Source organism: Colobus angolensis, unplaced genomic scaffold (assembly GCF_000951035.1).
Source record: "Colobus angolensis palliatus isolate OR3802 unplaced genomic scaffold, Cang.pa_1.0 Scaffold142, whole genome shotgun sequence".
Classification (NCBI taxonomy): Eukaryota; Metazoa; Chordata; class Mammalia; order Primates; family Cercopithecidae; genus Colobus; species Colobus angolensis.
In genome coordinates this window covers 1,072,790-1,096,599 of record NW_012114511.1, presented here as the reverse complement: position 1 = coordinate 1,096,599, position 23,810 = coordinate 1,072,790, and the positions used below count along the sequence as shown (strand labels likewise).

The 23,810-nt window shown below is 46.4% G+C and overlaps 2 protein-coding genes across 2 annotated transcripts in view; one reads left to right on the top strand and one right to left on the bottom strand.

Moving 5' to 3' along the window:
• The first annotated feature begins 1,008 nt into the window (after positions 1-1,008).
• Positions 1,009-4,599, top strand: IL9 (interleukin 9). The gene is made up of 5 exons (XM_011935254.1): positions 1,009-1,130; positions 1,243-1,278; positions 1,361-1,393; positions 2,670-2,801; positions 4,336-4,599. The coding sequence occupies exons 1-5, from the start codon at positions 1,014-1,016 to the stop codon at positions 4,453-4,455; spliced, it is 438 nt and encodes a 145-aa protein (XP_011790644.1). The 5' UTR covers positions 1,009-1,013; the 3' UTR covers positions 4,456-4,599.
• A 9,015-nt stretch (positions 4,600-13,614) lies between these two features.
• The window catches only part of SLC25A48 (solute carrier family 25, member 48), a 48,664-nt gene continuing 38,468 nt past the window's right edge, over positions 13,615-23,810 (bottom strand). The window contains exons 6-8 of the mRNA XM_011935253.1: positions 22,887-23,020; positions 16,959-17,088; positions 13,615-13,987 (exon numbers count right to left, since the gene is read on the bottom strand). Of these exons, the coding sequence (XP_011790643.1) occupies positions 16,966-17,088; positions 22,887-23,020 (257 nt within the window). The 3' untranslated portion in view covers positions 13,615-13,987; positions 16,959-16,965. The remainder of the gene's footprint in view (positions 13,988-16,958; positions 17,089-22,886; positions 23,021-23,810) is intronic.

The following is a 23,810-nucleotide window of genomic DNA, read 5'->3' as shown; positions in this document are numbered from 1 at the left end:
CAGGCAGATCATGAGGTCAGGAGTTCAAGACCAGCCTGTCCAACATAGTGAAAGCCTGTCTCTACTAAAAATACAAAAGATTAGCTGGACGTGGTGGCGGGTGCCTGTAATCCTAGCTACTCAGGAGGCTGAGGCAGGAGAATCTCTTGAACCCGGGAGGCAGAGGTTGCAGCGAACCGAGATTGTGCCACTGCACTCCAGCCTGGTGACAGAGCGAAACTCTGTCTCAAAAAAAAAAAAAAAAGGTACTAGTAAATGTTAGTTATTATACTATGTCAAGTACTGGGTTTTTACTCGATGTCATGCAGTGTTATACAAGGTCTCTAAAGATACTGAGGAGTCCTCAAGGCCAATTTTAACCAGCACGGTTGCCACATTCTTGTGCTTATAGTTGAAGATTTCTTCTTTCAGACACTTGCACAAAAGGATACTTCTAAGATGCATTTGCATTAGGTGGCGAATTTGATCCTGGGTATGAAAAACATTGAGATTTGAGAATAAAGGATAGTTAAGACTGAGGTTGCAATTACTAAAAAAAACCCCAACAGAGAGAAGTGAAGTCCTGCAATATCACGCACCCTCCCCTGACCCACTCGCTCTCCCCAAACACCCGCGACTGGCTGTATTTTATCAGCATTTCCCATAAAGTCAAAAGGGAAAATACAGACCTGGGCTTTCATGGAAAGTATTCTCACTCTCACAACCAGAATCCCTGCCTTTAAATTTTTTTTTTTTCTTGGTTTTTAGATCTTTAACTTTTCCTTCAGCACTTCAGTACTCAACTTTTTGAAAATCATCTTTTCTGAGGAATGATATTTCCTGGCACAACATCATCTTTGTCAAGTGACTCAGTTTGATTTTTTTGTTTGTTAATATAAAGTGGCCCCAACTTACAGAGAAAAAGTGGGCTCTCGGTATCAGTTTGATGTCAGGGTTTTTCCATGTTTGAAAGGGAGCTTTAAATACCACTCGATTTGAAGGTGTCTTCAGGCGAGCTCCAGTCCTCTGTCAAGATGCTTCTGGCCACAGTCCTTACCTCTGCCCTGCTCCTGTGCTCCGTGGCAGGCCAGGGGTGTCCAACCTCGACCGGGATCGTCAGGGACATCAACTTCCTCATCGACAAGATGCAGGTAGGCTGCAGGGGGCGCCCGTGGGAAAGACGGCTACTGACAAAGTGAAATATGTATGAGGATGAAGAAACTCAGGGCTGACTAAAGGTTCTTATCTCTCTATCTACTTTAGGAAGATGCAGCTTCCAAGTGCCACTGCAGTGCTAATGTGAGTGAATGCTCTTTAAGAACTTTCCAAATTAATTTTAATTTTCACATCTGGAATCTTCACTCTGAAATTTCCCTTGCAGGTGACCAGTTGTCTCTGTCTGCCCATTCCTTCTGTAAGTAGAGTGAAAGAATATAATTTTGACCTTGGATTTTTTTGGTTTGATTTTAAGTAAAAATAAGTTGCTTTATTTAATATTTAATGTTATACATTGTTGCTTAATTCAATTGTTATGATTAGCATTCCCTGTTAAAACCACATTGTTACAAATTATTCCCTTTTAAAACTAGGATCTTGAAATCCTATATTATGAAAATTTCTTTGTATTTAGTTAACTTTATGCCTCTTGAGAAGTTTGAACACTTTTCAACATTAAAAAAAAATCCTGAATATCTTTTTAGATAGGTGGCCATGTGCACAATTAAATAAAACTGGAACTAAGGATATAGTAATTGCTGTAGCTCATATCATATTGCTTTCTACTTCATTTACTGATAACTCTAGAGTTGTGAAACAATGTAAATAAAAAGACTACTCCTTATCATTCATCTGGCATGAATGATCTACGTGCTATACCTCCCTCTCCCTGCCTCCTCCCTTCCTCCCTACCTCCCTGTTGTCTGTCTAGCTGATTAGAGTGACTGTTGGTTTGAGTGCTGCCCTCTGGGCAGACAGAGGATCTGAGGTTTTGAGTGGAAGGAGGGCTTCCAGAGGGCCACTGCCCACTCTGGCAGGAAGAACAGGTGGCAGGAAAGTTCTCATTCCTAATTCAAACTCCTGGTTAGGGTGAGGAGGAGGCACTTCTCCAAGGTGCAGTGCTTTATTCTTTCTCATGCAAGGCCTGGGAGAATCTGAGCTTCTTGCCCTGGCTAGGGTAAGACATCGCACCCATCGCTGTCCATCCATTAGAGGAGAAGAGGCTAGAGCACCTTCTAGGCAGGAACCAGGCAGACAGCACAGCCCCTGCCCCTCGGTGTACAGTCCGTGTTTTTAGCTGCTGCTGAAATACCAGCTGCATTCAACTGTCACATCCCATTAGCTGGTGTGGAAAGGCTTTTCCTTACTCTGCACTTTCAAACCTACAAGTCTTGAAGCCGGGAAGCGCCCGTTGAAAAGAACAGTCAGAGCTGACTATTTCAGGGCCCGCAGCCCTCATGTTTCCTGGGTATAACATACAGGAAGTCTCCTCCAGGGGGTGTCACTATGGAAAAATGGCGTCCCCTTTAAATATGGAAGATCACTTCCTACATTGGCAAGGGACCGATCTAAAAATAATGCAAGTTTGAGTAATGGTGATTAAATAAAAATCATCTCTTATATTGCTCTTTGTGATATATTTTCAAAGCTGCCCTCAGAATATTTCTTTTAATAAATCCTTACTATTTTACCAGGACAACTGCACCGGACCATGCTTCAGGGAGGGACTGTCTCAGATGACCAATACCACAGTGCAAACAAGATACCCACTGATTTTCAATCGGGTGAAAAAATCTGTTGAAGTACTAAGGAACAAAAAGTGTCCCGTAAGTTTGTTTTCATATGTGATGTGTTCCCGTCGGTGATTTCTATGTGAATGGTGATGCCAACCCTGTTTGAACACAAAAGGATGATAAAGTTGGAATTGATACTTCAAGGTTGATAAAAGACATCTAAGAAATTTAATCAGAAGTAATATAATTAAAGTGAGATCCATTGAAACAATAGAATTAAAGTGAGATAGATCCTTGTTCCCCCTAGTTTTAAAAAACACGCCGACAGAGCCATTTACTTCTCTCTACTGTGGAATAATGAAAGAATCCTTTCTGAGTGTAATTAGAAGCCACAATCTAGAGAATCAGGGATGTAGCTCACATAATACAAAATTATCCTAGAGATTCAATGTACTAACTGAATGGATGTTGTTAAAAGGGATTTTTATTTTTCCTGTTGGTTAAGGAGGTTTTGTTTTGTTTTGTTTTGGAGACAGAGTCTGGCTCTGTTGCCCAGGCTGGAGTGCGGTGGAGCTGAGTTCACTGCAGCCTCTGCCTCCTGGGTTCAAGTGATTCTCCTGTCTCAGTCTCCTAAATAATTGGGATTACAGGTGTGTGCCACCATACCCGGCTAATTTTTGTATTTTTAGTAGAGATGCAGTTTCACCATGTTGGCCAGGCTGCTCTCCAACTCCTGAACTCAAGTGATTTGCCCGCCTTGACCTCCCAAAGTGCTGGGATTATAGGTGTGAGCCACCATGCCTGGCCTGGATTAAGGAGGTATTTAAAGGGCAATGCACCCAGGTCAAGGTGGAAGCTTGCCACTCATCCTGAATGCCCATCCACACATTCTTTTCTTCAGCATATACCCTTGTCCCTGACAGCAGAGTGGGATGGCAAGTTGGGTAGAGGCAACCTCCCTCCCTTTTTTGGGTATTAGCATCTCCACACAAGATCCTAGAAGTCTGAAAGCCCTGAGCTCAACTGTTTAACTGCATGTGTTTCTACCATCAATGGCACCTAGTTCTAAGTGCTTAATATATGCTGTCTCACTGAATAAATACATACCTTAGGGACAATTATTCAATTTATCAGTCTCAGTGAGGTTAACTAATTTGCCTAAGGCTGCATATTTAATAAGTGGCAGAGCTGAGATTTGAACTCAGGTCTGTGTGACCTCAGAGCCCCACTCTTAGCCACTGTACTGTCAAATGACCTTGGAAACACAACCTAAAAGGATAATGATACAATGTTAGGCCTCAAAGAGTCCCCAGAAAGGCTTTCTCTAATGGGGAGATTTAGGGTCACTTAATAGGGGTGTGTGTGTGTGTGTGTGTGTGTGTGTGTGTGTGTGTGTGTGTGTGTAAAGAGCCCTGAAATCCAACTTGAGGTCAACCACCTATGTTGTCTTTACACCACGTGAGCTAGCCTGCACCTGCCCATCTATTTGCTCTGGGTATCAAGCCCCTTCCCTTCCCATCCCCACACTCCTCACCACCGACTCTGGCTCTTGGCAGGTTGGCTCCTGGGGCTGCCTGGCTCTACATCATTTGAGTCTCTCTGTCCTTACCAACTTTCATCCCTACAGATTTTTTCCTGTGAACAGCCATGCAACCAAACCATGGCAGGCAACGCACTGACATTTTTGAAGAGTCTCCTGGAAGTTTTCCAGAAAGAAAAGATGAGAGGGATGGGAGGCAAAATATGAAGATGAAATATTATTTATCCTATTTATTAAATTTAAAATGCTTTCTCTTTAAGTTGCTACAATTAAAAATCAAGTAAGCTACTCTAAATCAATATCAGTTGTGATTATGTGTTTAAAATTGTATGTCTTTATTTTGAAATAAATACATATGGGGGGAAATGACAGGAGCTGGTCTCTAGGCAATTATTCATCTCTTGCTGCTCAGAACAAAGAAAGCTACAAGTGTTGTTAAGGGGGAGAATAGATCAGAGACTCCTATGGTGATAAGACTCCTGATGCTGAATACAGACCCTCAGACTCAGAGGCTGTAGCTGGGGCTCAGGGGAGGCTGCAGGGAGCAGTTACAAAGAATGTCTGTGGGGACTGTCTGAGGGTTGCCGCTAGGGGAGGCTGAAGGCGTGTCTGAGGGAGGGAGCCCTGGAGCACTGCTTAGAGGGCTACGGTCCTGAGAAACTGGCCATGTGCCTGAAATAGGAGAAGGCAGCAGTTTGGAGGTGGGAGACTGCTCAAGAATGTGGGCATGCAGAATAAATGCTTAATAATTAAGTGCTTAACCCCCTAGTTACGGTAGGAAGTGGATACTATTATTACATGTTTTTGTTCTATATATACTGAAACCAAAGCTTAGAAAGTCTCGATGGCATTTCCAAGATCCCACAGGTGGTGAGATTTAGAAGAAGTTTTCACCCCTAGTCTCTGCTTCCAAACCCTTTGCTGTTTGCATTCTGCCCCTTTATTATTCTCTTTATACCAAGGGTATAAGGGTGTACCTTGTGCTTCTTCCAACCACAGCCTGAGGGTAAAACAGACCCATCATAATTGCAGTCCACACTCTCGTATCCAGAAACCTAGGGAGTCAGATAGGTTTCAGAATTCAAGCTTTTTAGCCTTTTAGAAAGTTAAAACAATCCATGTGCCATGTATTAAATAACACCCACCGCAGGGCCTGGGGCAAGGTTCCATAATTAAACATATCAATCCTGCAGCAGTCACTGAAATGGTCAAGTTTTGTAGCGAAATAAGTCCTAACAAATCTTGAGTTTTCACAGTTGTTTGTATTTCAGAATAATGATAAGAAATTGGTAAACTGCATTAACAAAACAGCCTTTCTCTAGCTCATGCCCTACTTACCCAGGGAGGCGGTGGGGGGCACTCTCTCCAAGACATTTTATCTGGGGCTGGGCTGGGTGTCTTCAGGAGGGATAGAGGTTTCTGCAGCTTCCTGGACAGCCTGCCGCATGGAGTTCCAGATGCAGCTGCAGGACCTTCTCTTCTCCTCTCCTCCATGTGGGTTTTCTGAATGACTGGCCCCAGACATAGTTGAATCATGTGACACTGTGGTTTACCACCTGCAGCATGGGGAGACACCAGCCCAAGCAGAATCACAGCAGGGACAGATGCTGATGGTTGGTGATGGTTTCAGAATACAACTCAGAAATGTAACGTGTTGCCAGAGGAGATGGGCAGAGACGAGCTTACACTCACCGATGCAGATTAATCACCAGCATAGCTTGGTGCTTTCCCTCAGCTTTTCTGCAAAAGTCACATAACCTGCAGTGTTCCCTCCTGCAGGCAATCTCCAGGGAGGGTTCACTTACAGTGAAGTGCGCAATAATTATCATCTTCTCTGTGCCAGGAGAATTGAGATTCATCAAGAAGTCACCCTGGAGAAAGGAGAACTAACATTTATTGTTTACTCTGTACCAGGAACTCTGCTAAGCCTATTTGGTAGAATATCTGGTTGGATCCTCACAACCACCCCATGAGATATTTATATAATTGTTGTATGTAATTTTTCCCACTGCACAAATGAGATAAGTAGGCCCAACAAGGTTGCATAACTTGGCCAGAAGCACGTTGCTCGCAAGCGGTGAAGTTGCTACCCTCTCCAGGTTGCCAGGCCCCAGGCAGAGTTGTTTCCAGTAGATTCCAGATCAAAGGACACACTGCAGGTCAAAGCCAAGCGAAGATGTGGCCAGCCATAAAGCTGGCCTGCCCGTCTATCCATCCATCCCTTCCTCTGCACATCATCCAGTTTGAAGCAGGAAGACGCTGTGATGTTTCAGCCTCACAGTTCCTCTCCTCCCATTGTCACATTATCACCCTGCTTCATCGAGCCCAGACCAAGACCTCCCTTTCTCTGCAAGGGGAGGCCTCAGCAGAAACTCAAAGAGGACCCAAAAGACTTCATTCTTTATTTTTATTACTTTAAAAAGATGGCTTTAGCCAGGCACAGTGGCTCATGCCTAAAATCCCAGCACTTTGGGAGGCTGACGCAGGCAGATCACTTGAGTCCAGGAATTTGAGATCAGCCTGGTCAATATGGTGAAAGCCAATCTCTACAAAAAATACAAAACTTAGCTGGGTATGGTTATGTGCAACTGTAGTCCCAGCTACTCGGAGTCTGAGATGGGAGGATCGCTTGAGCCTAGGAGGTTGAGTGTGCAGTGAGCCATGACTGCACTGCTACACTCCAGCCTGGGTGACAGAGCAAGATCCTATCTTAAAAAAAAACAAACAACAACAACAACAACAACAAACAGATGGCTTCATTGAGATATGCTTCATATACCATATGCAATACCATTCATTCATTTGAAGAGTATAATTCAATAGATTTTAGTACATTGGCAGGGTTGTGCAACCATCCCTCTTTATACTGTATTATATTATCTGTAAATAGAGGTAATTTACTTCCCTTTTTCCAATTTGGATGCCTTTTCTTTCATTTTCTTGGCTAATTTCTGGCTAGAACCTCCAATACAATGTTGAATAGAAGTGGTGAGAGTAGATATTCTTGCTTTGTTCCTGATTTTAGTGAGAAAGGATCCACTCACTCACAATTAAATATCAATATGATGTGAGCCGTGGACTTTTCATAAATGCTTATTATCAGACTGAGAAAATTCTTCTATTCTCGTCTGTTGAACACTTTTATCTTGAATGAGATTGGGCTGTGTCAGATGTATTTTCTGCACTTATTGGTATAGAGGTTGTTGATACAGAGGTTAATTCTTGGCTTTAGAATTTCCAATGGTAACTCCTTGGACTATGGAAGAGAAGTCAGAGAGGAGAGGATGATGGCAGACACTGTTGAGTTCCCTGGAGAAGAGCTCTCTGCCTGGCCACCAGCAGAGCCTCGGGGTAGAGGGCAGCACTCCTGGGGAGGGCGAGGGGGGCGTGTAGAAAACCAAGAGTGAAGGGCACATGAGCCACATTCCCTGAGTGCCCTAGGAGATGACATGAAAAGAGAATGCCTCTCGCCACCACATCTAAGGTTTGTTATAGGGAGGACCACCCATAGGCCCTAGGAAGCTGGGCTTAATGCAGCCCCCTGAATAGTTTCAACGGAGAAACCAAAGATTTTCACACAGGGCAGAGAGAGGCACTGATGTGTCTTGGACGATGGTAAGGCCGGAGAGACCTTGGCATGGGCATATGTGGCATGCTCAGACCAAGGACAGGGACCAAATGGGACTGAAGATGTTTCTGCAGAAGCCACCGTGGAGGGAAAGCCACACCCAGGACTAGCCGGGAGGAACACCAGGGTAGGACAGAGCACCTCCCAGAACCCTGAAGCCTCTCCCTAAATCCCAAGCCTCCCAGATCAAAAGTCAACCCCAGGGGAAGGTAGAGAAGGAAAAAATCTTGAACTGGGCATTTAACTTGGAATTTCGAAGTTTTACCCTGAAATGGCAAAATTATTTTTTCTGTCATCAACTTGAAAAAAAAAATCTCAATTTAGTTAACAAAAAATAAAGAAATCTTCATTTATTTGCTACAGACCTGAGGATGTGATTGAATCATTCAACAGACACTAATAAGTGCGCAGTGAGGAGCACGTGCTGGACTCAGTGTGCGGTTGAGGAAGGCGCTACTGCTGTCCTCGGGATCCACGGGTGCAGGAGCCGGGAGAAACCTGGTAGGTGCTGAGAGGAGACGGGAGGCACCGGGCATGGTACTTGAGACTGGAGGGAGTAGCTGAGCCCAGAGTTCACTGGCCCCTCCCCATCCTAAGCCAGAGGAGCGAGGCAACGTTTCACTAGATGGTTTCTGGCTCCCTGGTGCTCATGGTCTGGACTTCTCTGGACCAAACATTTCTTGGAAACCTCTTTGATGCCAGCCTAGCAGTGGGCATTGGGGATCAGACCTTGGAGGGCTTGAACCAGCGACTCATGAGGCATCCCAGGCATCAGAAGGACCACCTCAGTGTCTGCACCATCCTGGCCCACGCTTGCTAATTGATGTCCACTTGGAGGTCCAAAGGCCAAACCTCTGCAGCTCTCAGGGCTTCACATGCAGAGATGAGGCCCAGGGAACACTAGTCACCCTGTGTTCACCGCCTGGAAAAAGCAAACAACCCAGATTCAGAGAAGAAGGCAGGCAAAGAACAGAAACCAGAAAAATCACACTCCCCCCCTTCCTCCAAACCCCATGTTTTGCACTTTACAGTTTACGAAAACACTTTTGCACTTGATTGTTATGGAAGCTGTGCAAAGGAGGTAAGGGAGACCAATGTGGCCATTTTACAGATGGCTCAGGGGGCACCGATGCCTGCAAGAGCACACAGGTAGCCGATGGCCCACGTGAAATTGGAACCCAAGGGGAAGGTCTCCCTAGTGTGAAGTTCTTTCCACCACAGAGAAGGAAAAGGGAAACACCAAGGGAGATGGTGATGCCCAGGAAACAGGAAGAGAAGTGTCACGGGGTCCAGGTGCTCTCACCACAGGGCCAAGGTCGTGCACTCCCAGACGCGGACTCCTGCAGAGGGTTTAGTTGACCTCTGCTGCCACCAAGCGGCTGTTCTGAGGGTATCACCCTTTGGGTGAGGGATATATACATAATACATGTGTAAATAGTTCAAAACTACTTTCATAGAACACTAAGATGTTATCTGCATAGAATACTAAGATGTTATCTGCTCTTTTCAATCTTATTTCTCACAAGTGTACAATGGAGTTTCCCAAAGGCTATATTGCAAGTGATAACCCATTGACTAAAAGCAAAAGCAGACAGGGGAACACAATTGCCCTCTGTTTAAGCCAGACTTAGCTGCAAAAAGGGAAAACAACACAAGTCTTCTCATTAATTACATTGGTTTAGAAAGAATCGTTATTTTCATAGAATGTTATTTATGTTAAAATGTCATGGGTTTATTATTATACCTAAATGGATAAATATTTTTGAAATTCTGTTTGAATTTCCAGTAAATGTTGGTAAATACATAAGCAGATGTTCTTTGAGGCCCTTAATAATTTTCAGGAGTGAAAGGGGCTGCTGAATGGTAATGGTTTTTGTTCTTCTTTTCATCGTTCCTAGTAAGGCAAATTGGTCAACCTTGAAGCCCCCCAACTCCAGGACACAGACACCAAAGCTGGTGCTTGGCTTGGAATTCTGTTTTGTTTTCATCCTTCTTAAAAATAGGATTCCATTTGTTTAAAGACTTTCCTGACCATGACACAGAAATTAATGCTGGGTACTAAGCTCTCTGAGGGCAGAGTCCCTGCCATTGTCACCCAATGCCTGTAACAGCACTGGGAACAGACTACATGCGTTTTCTCTCTCTCTCTCTCTCTCTCTCTCTCTCTCTCTCTCACACACACACACACACACACATATTTGGTTGAATAGAAGCATAATGTGTTGATGGAGGAAAACTCACAAGCTGTTGGCCCCAACTATTCCACAAGATTGCCCTCTCCAGAAAAATCTAAGAGGAAGTAGATCCGTTGCTGGCTGACCCCTCCCAGATCTGGCTACCACAAGAGATTTGTTTGGGTGGGAGCCGAGTTTCTTCATTAAAGCCAAGTTTAATTCATTGCAGCTCAGGTGCTCCTGGGTGAGAGTGAGGGTGTAGAAGATGTGCTGAGGCAGTGTCTGCCCAGCATGCAGGAGGGCAGGGAGGGGAGGGGCTGTTACTCAGAGCCAGGCTGAGGCTGGGTAGCGAGGCAGAGCCAGCCCGCAGCCTGAAAAACAAGTATCCAGCAGGGAGCCCTAGCTCTGCAATAAGATGTGCTTTTATTTTAAGATATTATAAAAACAATATATGCTTGCTGTAAAAAAATTAAAACATTACCGTAATCACCATCATCAGATCACCATCGTTATAGTGATATACAAAGAAATCACCATCATCAAAGTAGGAACTGAAAGCCTTCTCCCAATTCCACATCCCAGAAATAGCCACTATTAAATTTGGTGTGTATCCTTCAAGGGTTTCTCAATGCCCATATAATTACCCATATATGATATGCATTTTAAAATGAAAATGAATAACATCATATATGTTATTCTGCCCCTCCATTTCTGCACTTAAAATGTCGCTGACATATTTCCATGACAATATATGTAAGATCTACCTCATTCTTTTTAGTGGCTGTTTGTTTAACCCCCTCTTCTATTGACAGGCATTTGGAAAGTTTCTCAATTTTCATTATTACAAACAATTCTCAATTAACATGGTCATGCTTACATTTTTGCCCATTAATTTATGCTTCCTTTATTCTAAACCCTGCTCATTCTTGCTGCTATGCTGAATCTAAGGATTGAGAAGACTCAGCTCTGAAGGTGGGCACAGGCCAGTGAGAAACAGAGGGTGCGCAGGCATGCCTGTAGCACAGGGAGGGACACAGTGCCAGAGGGGTCATGTCGGTGGAAGGACCATGGATGCTGCTAGGGGAGAAAGAGAGAGAGAATCAAGGAAGCCCTAACATCTAAAGGCTTAAAGCATCTGAGTTGGGTTGAAAACAGGGAGCATTCCTGTTCCTGGTGATGCTGGGGATAAGAGCGTCCTATAGGTTAAAGAAAAGCACAGAGGCAGGGAAGCCTGGAGGGTGCTGGGCAGACAAGCAGCTGGCCCAGCAGGCTTGGTGGGTCACTTGGGAACTCTTTAAGCAACATTTAAACGCCCATTATATGCCTGGCACTGGATGGGATGGGGGAAATGATGGGAGCACAGGGAACCAGGACCAGAGCAATGGGAGGTGAGTCCAGAAGGGCAGTTCTGATGTGGTTGATGGGAGGCCTTCATTAGCAGTTTCAGATTCCATACGTACATGTCCCAACAACTTTGTCCTTTTTTACACCACAAAATAGCCATCATCGTGGCTGCTGGTGATGTTCCCTGGGTTGGACAGCAGGGGAGTGTAGCCTCAGGAAGATTATCAAATGGGATTGGCAGTAAAGTCCTGAACTGGGGCTCAGGTATTTTGGAGCCTCAGTTTTTTCATCTGTAAACTGGATCAGCAATGCTTCTCTCTGCTTGCCTCCTCCTACAATCAAGAGGTGCCACGATGATTAATAGAAACTAGGAAAGGCTCAGACACCTGAAAAAGGTGGTTGCTGCATCTCAGCCTCATCAGGAGCACCCAGTAGAAGACCCTAGTTGGCCTTGTGGACATAGCACCACTTCTAATCAAACTGTGCAAGCATACCTAGCACCAGGAAATGGTCCAGTTGAGGCAGACTTAAGAAATACATTCTAGCATGTGTTAGAGCAGAAACTTTAAGCCTACCCAGGGATGAACCAGGTGCCAGAAGCATCTCTTTTTTTTTTTTTTTTATAATCTTATATTTTATGCATCTGGTTCTTTTTATAATTCAGAGAAAGGCTTTTCCAATTCTGAAATTCTTAAAAATCCTCTAGTGATTTATTTTTCATGGTCTTTAAATAAATATTTAAACTTTTTGGAATTTACACTCTTTTGGATTTGAAGTTTTGTCCAACGTTTTTCTAGTTAAATATCCAGTATGGGAATTCTTTCTTTTTTTTTTTTATTATACTTTAAGTTCTAGGGTACATGTGCATAACGTGCAGGTTTGTTACATATGTATACCTGTGCAATGTTGGTGTGCTGCACCCATCAACTCGTCAGCACCCATCAATTCATCATTTATATCAGGTATAACCAGAAGCATCTCTTCACTCACATCCTCCATGCCCGCCCAGGCCCAGTGATGCTGGAGCAGACAGGCAGGCTAGTCTCTCCCACCAATAGAGCCTCTCCACTGCACCAGAATGATGTGCCACTGAAGTCCCTCGTGGCTGTCCCCAGCACCGAGGTCAGCATCTGCTCAGCAAATGTTTGATGACTGAACAAATGAATGAATGTCCCACTGCAGGAAGGTGGGCAGCTTGAACTGTAACCTGCAGAGATCCCCAGGGGACCCTGCAGTCCCAGGGGCTGTGAAGGAGAAAGATTGGGGAGGGCATGCTGAGGGTTTTATTTCAAGCAGGGAACCCTCCGCTCCAGTAACAGGTTTCACACCGAAGAGACAGAACACTTCCAACTCTTTTGCACCATAGCATTGCTTTGGTCTTGGGTCTAGTAAGGCAGAGATTTTTCTGAGACATGGCCCAAATCACTCAAAGGCAGGGGGGTGGTGGGGGAACAGGGTAGTGGAGAAACCAAGGAAGATCTTTTCAAGGGAAATAAAAAAGAACAAATTTGAGGACATTTCCTTCACCGGGATGTAAGCCAGGGATGGCAAATAGATTCATTTCGTATGGCAGTTCTGCGGAGCTGGTGGTGGCTGCCGGGGCACTGTGCTGAGAAAGACTCTGAGGCGCCACTCGGCTCATCAAGGAATCATATGATTCCTAGTCAATCATATGATTGACTAGGAATGCTTGTTGTGGGCACAGAATTGGGAGAGGCTGCAGGGACAACAAGCCATATAACAGCAAAATAGCAATGCCCCCCCCCCCCCACCATGCAGCTCTAGTAAGGAATAAAATTTAGAACAATGAAGTCACTCTGGAAACCAGATTGTGGATCAAGTATTTTGTTTTGTTGTTTTGTTTTGTTTTGTTCTCCATGTAAAAATAAGACCCAGAGAGTGCCCACCCCAACCAAGCCCAGAACCAGCCTGCCTGAAGCAAGTCACCAATGTGTGCCACTGCTCAGGGTGGGGGAACCCCTAGAAGGTTTCTGTCCCTTATCACCCTTTTCAACGGCTATGCCCTCCCCACCGACCTTAGCCATCTGGGAAAAAAGAAGCCAGGCTGCCCCCGCTCAGTCTCTCGCCTCACCTGTGTGGAGGGGGGTTTCCCTCTGGGCCTGCAACATCCACAGAGGCCTGAACAGAGTGAGAGGAATGACAGTGGCCAGGAGCCTCTTGGAAGCCAGGCAGGGGCATCTGACAGAGAAACAATGTGAAGAGGTTTTTAATGCTTTTATTTTGAAACTTAGAGCCAACTCCACCTCTTCCATGAATTCACAGTGAGTTTACAATGGCCATGGGGGGAGGATCTATTTTACTCCAGTTTTGTTTCGTTCTGTTCGTTTTTTTGTTACCAGGTGCAAGTCCAAAGCTGAAATAGTTGGTGATCAGTTGACCAATGGTCAGTTGAATGCCTCCAAGGCAGGAGCTCCGCTGCCCCAGCTGGGGTGGGGATCAAAATGCTTGCAATTGTGAAGGAAGGAAGGGGTTCTGAGGACAGCCTGCTTGGCTGAAAGCCCACCTGGCGGGAGTCTTTCTTTCTCTTCAGTAAATTCACACCATGGGTTCTGCAGACACTGTTAGCATTGACCTGTTAATGGAATGAGGCCCTGGGAAAAAGGAGGAAAGACAAGAACATCATCTAACAGGAGTCTTGATATCTTGGATCTTGGGGTCAAACAACCCATTTGGAGACTGAGTTTGTGAAGCACCAAGAGGAGAAGTACAGAGTGTCAGAGGCTCTCAGGGTTACCGGGGCTATTTGTAAATGTTCGAAAAAGGTATCATAAGAGGACTATGTCTTCTTTCCTTGAAAATCAGTTTTCCTGAAACTGCAAGTAGGCTAATGAGATCTGGAGCATGCATGTCAGGACAGAGGGCAGACCAGCATTATTCCAGGAAGCTCTGGAGGTTGGTCTTGGACAGGTGGATGGCAGAGTTGGATTCATGAGCCATAGACAAGTTTGAGAACCAACCACTGATGAGTGGGCGGGATGCCACTTCTACCACCAAAGGCCACTGATCTTCCCGCATGGGACTTGGGGACACTGGGGGAGATCTCTGTGCCTGGTTGCTGGAAGGCACCTGGCAGCTGCTGGGAGCTGGGTGATCTATCCCCTGCAGGCTCTTAGAAACACTCAAGTCATCCCTGTTATCTGTACCCAGGAACTCTTGAGATGGTCCCCATCCCACCACTTCTTAGGGACGGCTTGACTCCCTAGATCTCTAATTTACATCATCTCACTCTGTCCTGGGTCTAGACAATGAGGGAGGCATTCAAAGAGTGGGTGTGACTGCTGTCTGAGCATGGCCTGCCCCAAATCTCAGAGCTACTTGGTAAATTAAAATCCAGTCTTATTAACAGGCCTTGGTGTTTTGGGGTTAGAACAGGAAGTTGAATGCCATGGGCAAGACTTGTTTAAGATGAATCTGCAGACCAGTGGCTGGGAACCTCACTCTCCCACCAGGAGGCAACAAACTCCTCCCTGCCTTAGCAGTCCTCCCTGCTGAGGGAGACAGACGTCCATGCCCCTTGCAAGAAAGAGCGCTTTCAAAAAGAAAAGCTTCCAATTGGGTTGGTCACTGCTTGTTAAAGGCTAAATGCAGGACAATCGTGATTGGGTTGCTAGAAAGTTCCTTCTTTGTACTGAAGCAGTTAATCACCAGGGTGGTCACAGTGGCAGGTATGACAGATTGGGCAGGCATCCAGCCATTCTGGGATCTGGGAGGTCTTGGCATTAAAACCATCTTGTAGCTGAAGATTTCATGACATGGGAAAATGGTCCCAAACTACTGAATGGGAAAAGAGGTCCGTAAAACACTGTGGAGAGTAGGATCCCAATTTGAAAATACACATAAGACAAATTTGGAAGAATAATAACAAGGTCTTGTGATGACAGGTCTTATTATTTTGTTCTTTCTGTTTATTTAAATTTTCTATTTTTTCTACAATAAAAATGCATGACTTTTATTATAGGATGTTTAAGAAATTACTTTTCTCTTAAAGAGAGCACAGCTTTAAGAATAAGACAAATTCCTTCCCTGTCCTGGATGCCACCCAAATCCAGTAACTCTTCCCTCAAGATGTTGAATTATGCAAACTGTGTTGCTACCCTTTTCCTTTTATAAGAAAGGGCAAATAGCCAGAAAAGCTGTGAATGTTCCTGCTTTAGCAGAAAGTGGAGAGCATTTTATTTGAAGCCAGCTTCTGGGGCTTGTCCTGGGCTAACTACGGTCAGCCTGGTTGGTCAGGCCCCCTCCCTTTGTCCAGGTTCTGGCACCACCCGTGCACCCCAGCAGGGCTCTGCCATCCTGAGAACGCCCCTGCCAGCTCACACGGGGAGGCAGCAGTGAGGTTTTATAGACAAAGAACATCCTTCCTAGGAGAATTTGTGCTAACCAAGACTCATGTCAAATGGCTTCTTAGTCGACTAGAAAGTTCAGTCCACACCCACTTTGTCTTCTGAGCTTTGCAGGTAGCCAGTGTGGGGCCAGACAATGACGAAGAAAGAAGCACAGGGAGGAAGAGGAGGCCTGAGGGAATATGGGGAGTTGGTCATCCACCCATCTGATGACACTGCTGAGTGGTCCTTTGTGTGCCGGGCTCTGTGCCAGGCACCATTGGTGCAAACGTAGGGACAGTACGGCATTCCCGCCTGGGGAGTGAGGGCGTCCTCTGGCATTTAGGATGTAGTGTGGGTGGGGGTGGGGGATGGTCTGCAGAAGGCGCGACTCACCCCAGCTGAGAAAGCAAGCCGGCAATCCGGGAGGAGGAGACTTCTACAGCTTGGATGACAAAGAGCTGGTGAAGCCAAGGACAAGTGGGAAAGGAGCGAGAAGAGGATGCCAGGCAGAGGGGACAGCCTGAGCAAAGACCTAGGGGCGAGAGAGAGGGTGGCACATTCAGAACAGTGGTGAGGGGTGAGGCCAGCGGAAGCAGGGTGAGGGCTTTATCTAGAGGGCAATGGGGAGCCAAGGAGGGCATGTGAGCACGAGAGTCAGATTTCTGTCTTTAGAAGAGTCCTTAGGCTACAGTGATCTTTCTGCAATGAGAAAGAAAAAGAGGGTATGGGAGGCAAAGAATGGTGGCAGAGACCTATCCTCTAGGGCTCTGGGAGCCTGTGGGTGGCTCTCAGAGTCAGGCCCTGCAGTTCAGTAGGGAGGTGGGGAGACGGTGCCCCCCTGCAGGTATCCTGGTTGCAGTCCTCACTTGTGAGCCTGGGTCATTGCGTCTGCACAGTGAAGGTAAACGTGCTTCTCTGCAAGGGCTGTTGAAGCTACTGGATGGGAAAATGGAGAGGCGAGCTGTCTGGAAACAGGTATACTCTGTGCCAGACTCGGTCCCTGGGGACCCAGCACACCACCAGTCACTGGTGGGCATTTCTCAACTGCTGTTTGATGACAAGAAGTGTAGCAGCTCTAGCCCCAGCTTACCACAGATTAGATATGTGATAAACCACAGGACATTTCAGAAGGCCACAACATTCTCATGACCAAAAAAAAAAAAAAAAGTGTTTCAAGTTCCTGGGAGGTACAATTGGCTGAGATGGAAGCATACTGACCTGGCAATCATGGACTCGTCACTGCGTGGTCCCCGCGGATAGCCTGCAGCGACAGCTCGTACCCAAGGAACATGGCCGCGCTCATGGGGAAGCCCCGCACCGCGTTCACAGTGATGCCTCTGAAAAACACCTTTGCACAGCGGCCCGGTTATTGCAGGGGACTGAGCCACATCTCTGCAGGGCCACTAAGGAGGGGCAGAGAATGGCTCGTGGTGCTGCCCGCCCAGGCCCCGTCCCCAGCCAGAGCCCAAAAGACCTGTGCAGGCAGAGACCACAAAGGGAAGTCCCAGTCATGCCCTGCCCTGACCCGTGTCATGCCTGATGGTGCTTTTCCTGCCAGACCCTGATACACATGCACTAAATACTATAGGTAAGCTGTTGGGCCAGGCAAACACCTACATATGCTTTTTAAATTGCCCTCTCTCTCCCTCTCTCTCTTCTTCTCTCATATGCATACTCACTCTCTCTCTCTCTCTCTCTCTCTCTCTCTATCTCCCCTCCGGAATCTAGAAGCCCTAAGTAGACAGAGCACCCAGCCATGCCCAATCACTGCAGCAGGGGCTTCACAGGACAAGCCCAAGGTGGCAGAGAACAGAACTCGAACTGTGCTTAAGACTCTGCAGACATGGAGTTGAGGCACAGCTTTGCCATTGAGGTTGAGGCACAGTTTGTCACTTGGGCCAATGGCAAACTCTCTGGAACTCATTTTTCCTGACTGTAAGAGGGGATTAATGATAGAATCAACCTGATAAGAATTTTGGAGGGACTAAATGAGACTAAATTTTGGAGGGACTAAATGAGTGCTTTTCAAGCACTTGCACGGTGCCTGGCATACAGTATAAGCACGTATTAACTGCTGATTATCATCATCACCCTCCTTGTTCTTATTAATAGTCTATCACCTAATAGGGAATAGGACTCAACCTCCAGCACTAGGATGCGTGCTCGGGAAGAATGGCCTGTGCTGCTGAGCTGCTGAACTCTGCCTTTGCTGCTCCACGACACCTGCATTTGTCTTCCATCCCCAGGGAGTATTATGTGATGCTTCCCAAACATGGCCTATGATCTTCCTTTCCTCCCTCAATCTTCTTGCTTGGTGTTGGGTGTCAGCTCATAAATGTGATGTGATTCCAACTCTCAAGCAGTGATAACCTATTAGCAGAGATAAGGCCCATTTAGGAACAATAACAACATGACCCAGAAAATGAGAACAGATAAGAGCTTTGGTGAGAGGGACCATGGGGAGGAGCTGGCCTTTTATACATCCTCTGGTAAGAAATGACCATCTAAAAGCAAGTTCCCACACAAATATAAATGACTTGAGAACTGTCAGGCACAGATAGAAACCTACTCTGATTCCTGTATAATTTTCTAAGTTTAAGAAACAGAACTGGTCATTTTGTAAAAGTAGAAACCAACCCTTTGCATTTCCCCAGTTTCCTCAGTCTCTGGGCACTGTGGTATCAGAGTTGGTGGAGGCCTCTGTCACTGGCTAGGATATCAGGTGACCTTCCTTCAGGAGAGGTGCCTGCACCTTGCAACAGCCTCCAGGGTGCAACATGGCCCCTAGGGACAGGGCTAATGGATAAGGATCCCTAGAGATGAACAAGTGGCTCAGCCAAGCCCTCGAGCTGTTCAGGCAGTGAGATCCTGGTAATATTAACACTCTTCTCTGATGTCTGACCTTTCTGGAATTCCACAGGCTCATCCAGAGTGACTGAATAACAGCCAGGAACTGGTTCAAACTCTGAGAGGAAAATTCCATGCCGGTGCCCACAGAGGTTCCCCTGTGGGTCTGGGCTTGGCTCTGCTCTGCAAGGCGGAGGCAGCCAGGGCCTCGCTTGGAGTGTGAGCCTTCTGTCCCACAGCACCAGGCTCTGCAGGAGCTGTGGGTCACTTCAGACAAGCAGACAGCCCTCCCTCCAGCAGCTGTGGCCTGCTCTGCTGCGGAGCCCACAGAAGGCAAACAAAGTGCAGACCTGCCAGCTTTTACCCAGAGCTTTCAGAGCATATGACCTCCAGACCGAGTTCCCCCTCACTCCCACCCTACAAAGCCTCAGTGGCTCCCTATGGGCTAGAGTCAGGTCCATATCCTTTCCTGGCTTGCAAGGACCCACATGGTCTCCCTTGCACTTTCCCTGTGCGGCCTCTCACAGCTGACACCCTGGGCAGGTTAATGGCCTGTCATTCCTTTACGGGGCCAGACTTTTTCCTCCACTGGGCCTCTTCCAGTACGCCCTGCCTGGAGTGCTTCCCACTCCTGGCTTGCAGCCTGGCAGTGTCACCATGGCCACCCTCAGGTGGATGATGGCCCCTCACCTTCTGTGCACTCAGTATCTCCCCATGGCAGCACTCCTCACACTGTTCTCCAAGTGTCCCTGACTTATCTGTCAGGAAGGACAGACAACAGGGGTGGGGGTGGGATTAGCACCCACAGTCTGGACAGTGAATACAGGGCTGTGTGGGTGGTTTGCCTCTGAAACCCCAGCACCTACGAGCGCTTAGCCCAGAGTAAACCTTCCATAAACACGTTAAATGAATCAGGGAATGGATGGATGAATGAGTAAATGAATGAATGAATGAACTTTTAGACGTGAAAAAGGAAGAGTCCTGGTGGCTGTAGTTCAGGGTTCCTGGAGCAAGAGGGAGGCTCCAGATTCCCCAGGGACAGCAACCCAGGGCAGCTGGCCCTGATGCCTCCAGAAGCTGTCTACCTACAAATGCCCCGTCTGTCTGTCGTTCAGTCTCATCTCACTGCCACAGCCCCTCCACAGAAGCTGCTTCCATGGAGCCAAGAATACCAAGGTGCTTCACCAGCCTCGTTATTTCAGATGGCAACTCTCCAAGTCAGAGCTATGGTCCATGTAGCCCAAGACAACCTTAACAATGGGCAGAGAATCGCTCCAAAACTACCAGATTTTTCTTCTGTTTCTACTTGGAGATGCCTCGACAAGTCCATGGACTTTTGATTTTCCCCACCACAAAGGCTATGCCACTGATCATCCCTAAGTAGGTTAAAAAGAGCTACTCAAATTGGTCGCCATCATTATTATTAATGCCTTTCTAATTCTTTCCTGTCACAAACTTCTTCTTCCATAGGAGGGTGAGAACAGATTGGATGATGATGGACTTGGGGCCTTGCACTCTGCCTCTGCGAGCCATAGTCAAGAATGCTTGGGGAGGGGTGCTCCATATGGCCAGAGCCCAAGCCAGCCGGGAACTGCAGCCATCCCTGGGGCACCGGGGAATCCTCTTTACCTCCTCCTCCTGCTGCTGCCAGAAAACTGCCTTTGAGACAACATGATTGTTCTACATGGTGTCGTTATTTTTGTTTATGTTACTATTTATGTTCATAAGTAAACAGTCACATATACAAGCATACATAGATAGGTACATACACATATATTCTTATATACACTGTAAATGTTTTTGAAATGTATCACAAGAAACTTTATGATAATTGCCTTTGAGTGAGGAAAGGGACCACAGGCAGGGCATCGACACAGTATATCCTCCGGTAGTTTTGGAAGCTTCCTATGTTCATACATTACCAATTTTTGACCAATTAATACAAATTTTAAACAATTAACCTTGAACCATCTGATCATGCAGTGGTTACTCAAGCTGAGTATTGTTATCTTGACTTAAAACCTGTCTGTGAACCAACAGTGAGGACCAAATGCTATCAAGATTAAGAAACCAATCATCTGAACTTAGCTGACTTCCAGGACTTCATTTTTTAAAGAGCACAGTAATTTTTGCAGGAAATAATATCAGCAATACATTTTGCCTCTACAGATTCTTTATAAATTATGACACATTAATATTTGGGGAAGTAGACAAAAACATCTCAAATAAAAATGAATCATCCATTTGAAACACTTTTATATCCTTCTGTACTCATTGGCTGAATCACAAACTGTACTTCTGCTAAAAAAAAAAAAGAAGAAGAAAAAAAAAGATACAAAAGACAATTGAGGCTGCACCAGGGCTGGGCTTCACCCTTCTGTCAGAGCAGCTTTTGTTAAAAATTTTTAAAAGGAATTTAAAATAATGAGAACAGTAAAGCTCCGAGTTTATCCATCCTTAAAACATAAAGATAGAACTCAAGTTTCCTCCTTATCACATCTTCTTATACTAAACAGGGTCCAGCCTTTCCTCACACACTATGATATCCTGCTCTTCATTCCCAGGGCACCACTAGGGTCTTGCTTAATGGGCAGTGACCAAAGGTGGATGCAATATTTCAGCTGTAATCTGGTCAGGGCAGAGGCCTCCACCTCCTTTGTTCTACCCACTATACTTCTATTAATGCAACCTTGGGACAGGTCTCACTGTTGACTCACTGCACATTAGCTGATCAGAGCATGGGCTTTTTGTCTTTAGTTTACTGCTCTGTCCCCAGCTCCTAGAACTGTGCCTACCACATACTAGGTGCTCTAAAAATAAGCATTTGAAAACTAAAGCACTTAGGCATTTTTCCTTAGGAGCCTTCAATAAATCAGATCGCCCCATCCTCTATACAGTTGATTGGTCCATGATTGAATACTAAGGGCTGGACTTTACAGTGACTTCTGGTAGTTCTGTCCTTTAGATGTGGCCCTTTGATCTAGCTTTTGGATCTTGTCCCTCTCATGTGGCATGTTAGTTATTTACTGCAACACTGGGTCATCCCAACTCTGCATCTTTCCCAAGTTGGGGGAGAGAGTAAAACAGGACCTCGGAAAACTTGCTTTAAGAGGCAGAGGAGGGGCAGGTATAGAAATAGCTGTCGCCCGTGGTGGTGTGTGAGAAGCGCCTTGAGAGAGGTACAGGAGAAGCAAGCCAAGGACATGGATCCTGGGGAGGGTGGTGGACTGCACTGGGCCTGGAAGGACGGGGCAGACTCATCTGGCAGGGCCTGGGGTGGGGCAGCCATGTGAGAAAAGACTCAGAGCTCTGGGGTAACGCTGGTGCTAATAAAATCAATACTGATAATACTAATGCAAATGAGAAAGGGTTAACTCTTCCCTATGGGTTACATACTGAATGGAGTGCTTCTTGTATTAACCCACAAATGCCCCACCCTTCATGGAAGGGATGATCATTCTAGGAGAAACTGAGGCCCTGAGACATGAAGCTGCTTGCTTGGATCCTGCCAGCTCACAGTAGCTACATCTGACTTTGAACCCACATCTGCTAACTCTAAGAGCCACACCAAGAAAGCAAGGAGCCCGTGCAAGAAAGAGCCAGCAGGATGGTTTCTCCGGAGGGTGATGAATCTGTTTATAACCTTGGACACTGGACATGGAAGTCTGGTCTATCCTGGGGCAGCACCTTTTCAGGTGGTGGGAAGGGGTGTGTGTTAGGTTAAGCTCTTGAGCTGTAGGAAGAACAGAGGAGACACAGCCAAGAGAAACGGGTCGGAGGCTGCCTCCTCAGCCGAGACCAGAGATCTGGGGTCAGGGCTTAGGTGGGAGAGCAGAAGACAGTTCACAGGGCCTGGAGCTGGTGAGATGAGCTGACTGAGGACAGGAAGGAGGCAAGGCGGCTCTGGCAATTCCCACCAGGAGGAGGGGTGGGGAAGGCACTGAGCCATGAGTGAGGAAGGACTGCCCAGCCTATCTTGATGAGAAGGCAAACTGTGGTGACAGACATACGTAGACCAGGCCCAGGTGCCACCATGGACCAGCTGTGTGGCTGCAAGCAGATTACCAGCCCTCTCTGAACCTCTGTCAGGTAGGTCACATACCTACCTCCTCCACTGGCCATGTGAAAAGACCACCTAGGTGAAGTGCTTGACAAAGCACCCACTTGTGGCACCTGACACGTAATCACCGGCAGCCTCCTGATCTCCCGATTCCCTTCTCTGTAGTCCCACATCCCCCTAAATGTGTGAATCACCCTCCAGGAACTGACACTGACCCCGCAGGCCTGCTGTGGGCTTACTTTAAGACCTTCCTTCTGGTAACTCTGGGAAATACAATCCAGGACACCTTTATATTTGTTTAAATAAACCCCATCAGCTTGGAGTCGACTTTTCACAACATCCATAGGAGTCGCTGTCCCCCAAGAAATTGCTCCTGCAAAGAGAAAGAAACAGGTGTCAGGGGCTGGCTCCTTAGGATCCGGAGGGGCCTGGCTCCTTGCGGATTTCTACCATTTAGAGATTCATTAAACTGGGAGAAGGGACAGAGCTCAGGATTAGAACCCGCAAAGTTTGTTTCTGATTCTCGCTTGCCACTCGCTGTGAGACTTGGCAAAACTTTCCTCCCTTCTCTAAGCCTTGGGCTTCTTGTCTGTAAAATGGGGCGGCAGTACCTATCTTTGAGGGGCTGTTTTGAGGACCAAATGAATTGATGAACGTGAAGCACTGAGCACAGAGCCAGTCCACAGCCAGTGTTCAAGACGTGGCAGTCTTTATTAGCAGTTTTTATTGGAGAAAGAATAATAGGCTCCACAGGTACTTGGCAGCATCTTCCCGGGGCACCAGAAGAGAGCCCAGGGTAAGGCATGAGGCTGAAGGTTTGCAGCTTGCTGAGGGCAGGATTTACTCTGAACCCAGAGAAGCTAAACATACACATGAAGACAGGCTGCTCACCAAGGAATGGCCAGCCTGGGGGTTGCAAAAACAGAGCAGGGACAGCTTTTTGAAAAATCTCTTTTCTTTTTCAAGTATGTAGAATAGAAGCCTTGGGATCACGTGCCACTAGGTCATCCTCATGGGATACGCTCAGGTAAGGAATTCTAGGAAAACAATGCCAGGCTACTATATAAACACAGAAATTCATATATTCCTAGATGAGGAGAGAAAAACAAATTGATGTTAAAGTCCAGGGCAACTGGTTTGCATGGTTGTGTAATTGCTGCCCA

Bases quoted from the DNA above. Each gene is read 5' to 3' on its own strand.
- IL9 (XM_011935254.1), top strand. From the start codon at position 1,014: ATGCTTCTGGCCACAGTCCTTACCTCTGCCCTGCTCCTGTGCTCCGTG. The intron at 1,131-1,242 runs GTAGGCTGCAGG...TATCTACTTTAG, and splicing joins TCCTCATCGACAAGATGCAG to GAAGATGCAGCTTCCAAGTG. The intron at 2,802-4,335 runs GTAAGTTTGTTT...TCATCCCTACAG, and splicing joins TAAGGAACAAAAAGTGTCCC to ATTTTTTCCTGTGAACAGCC.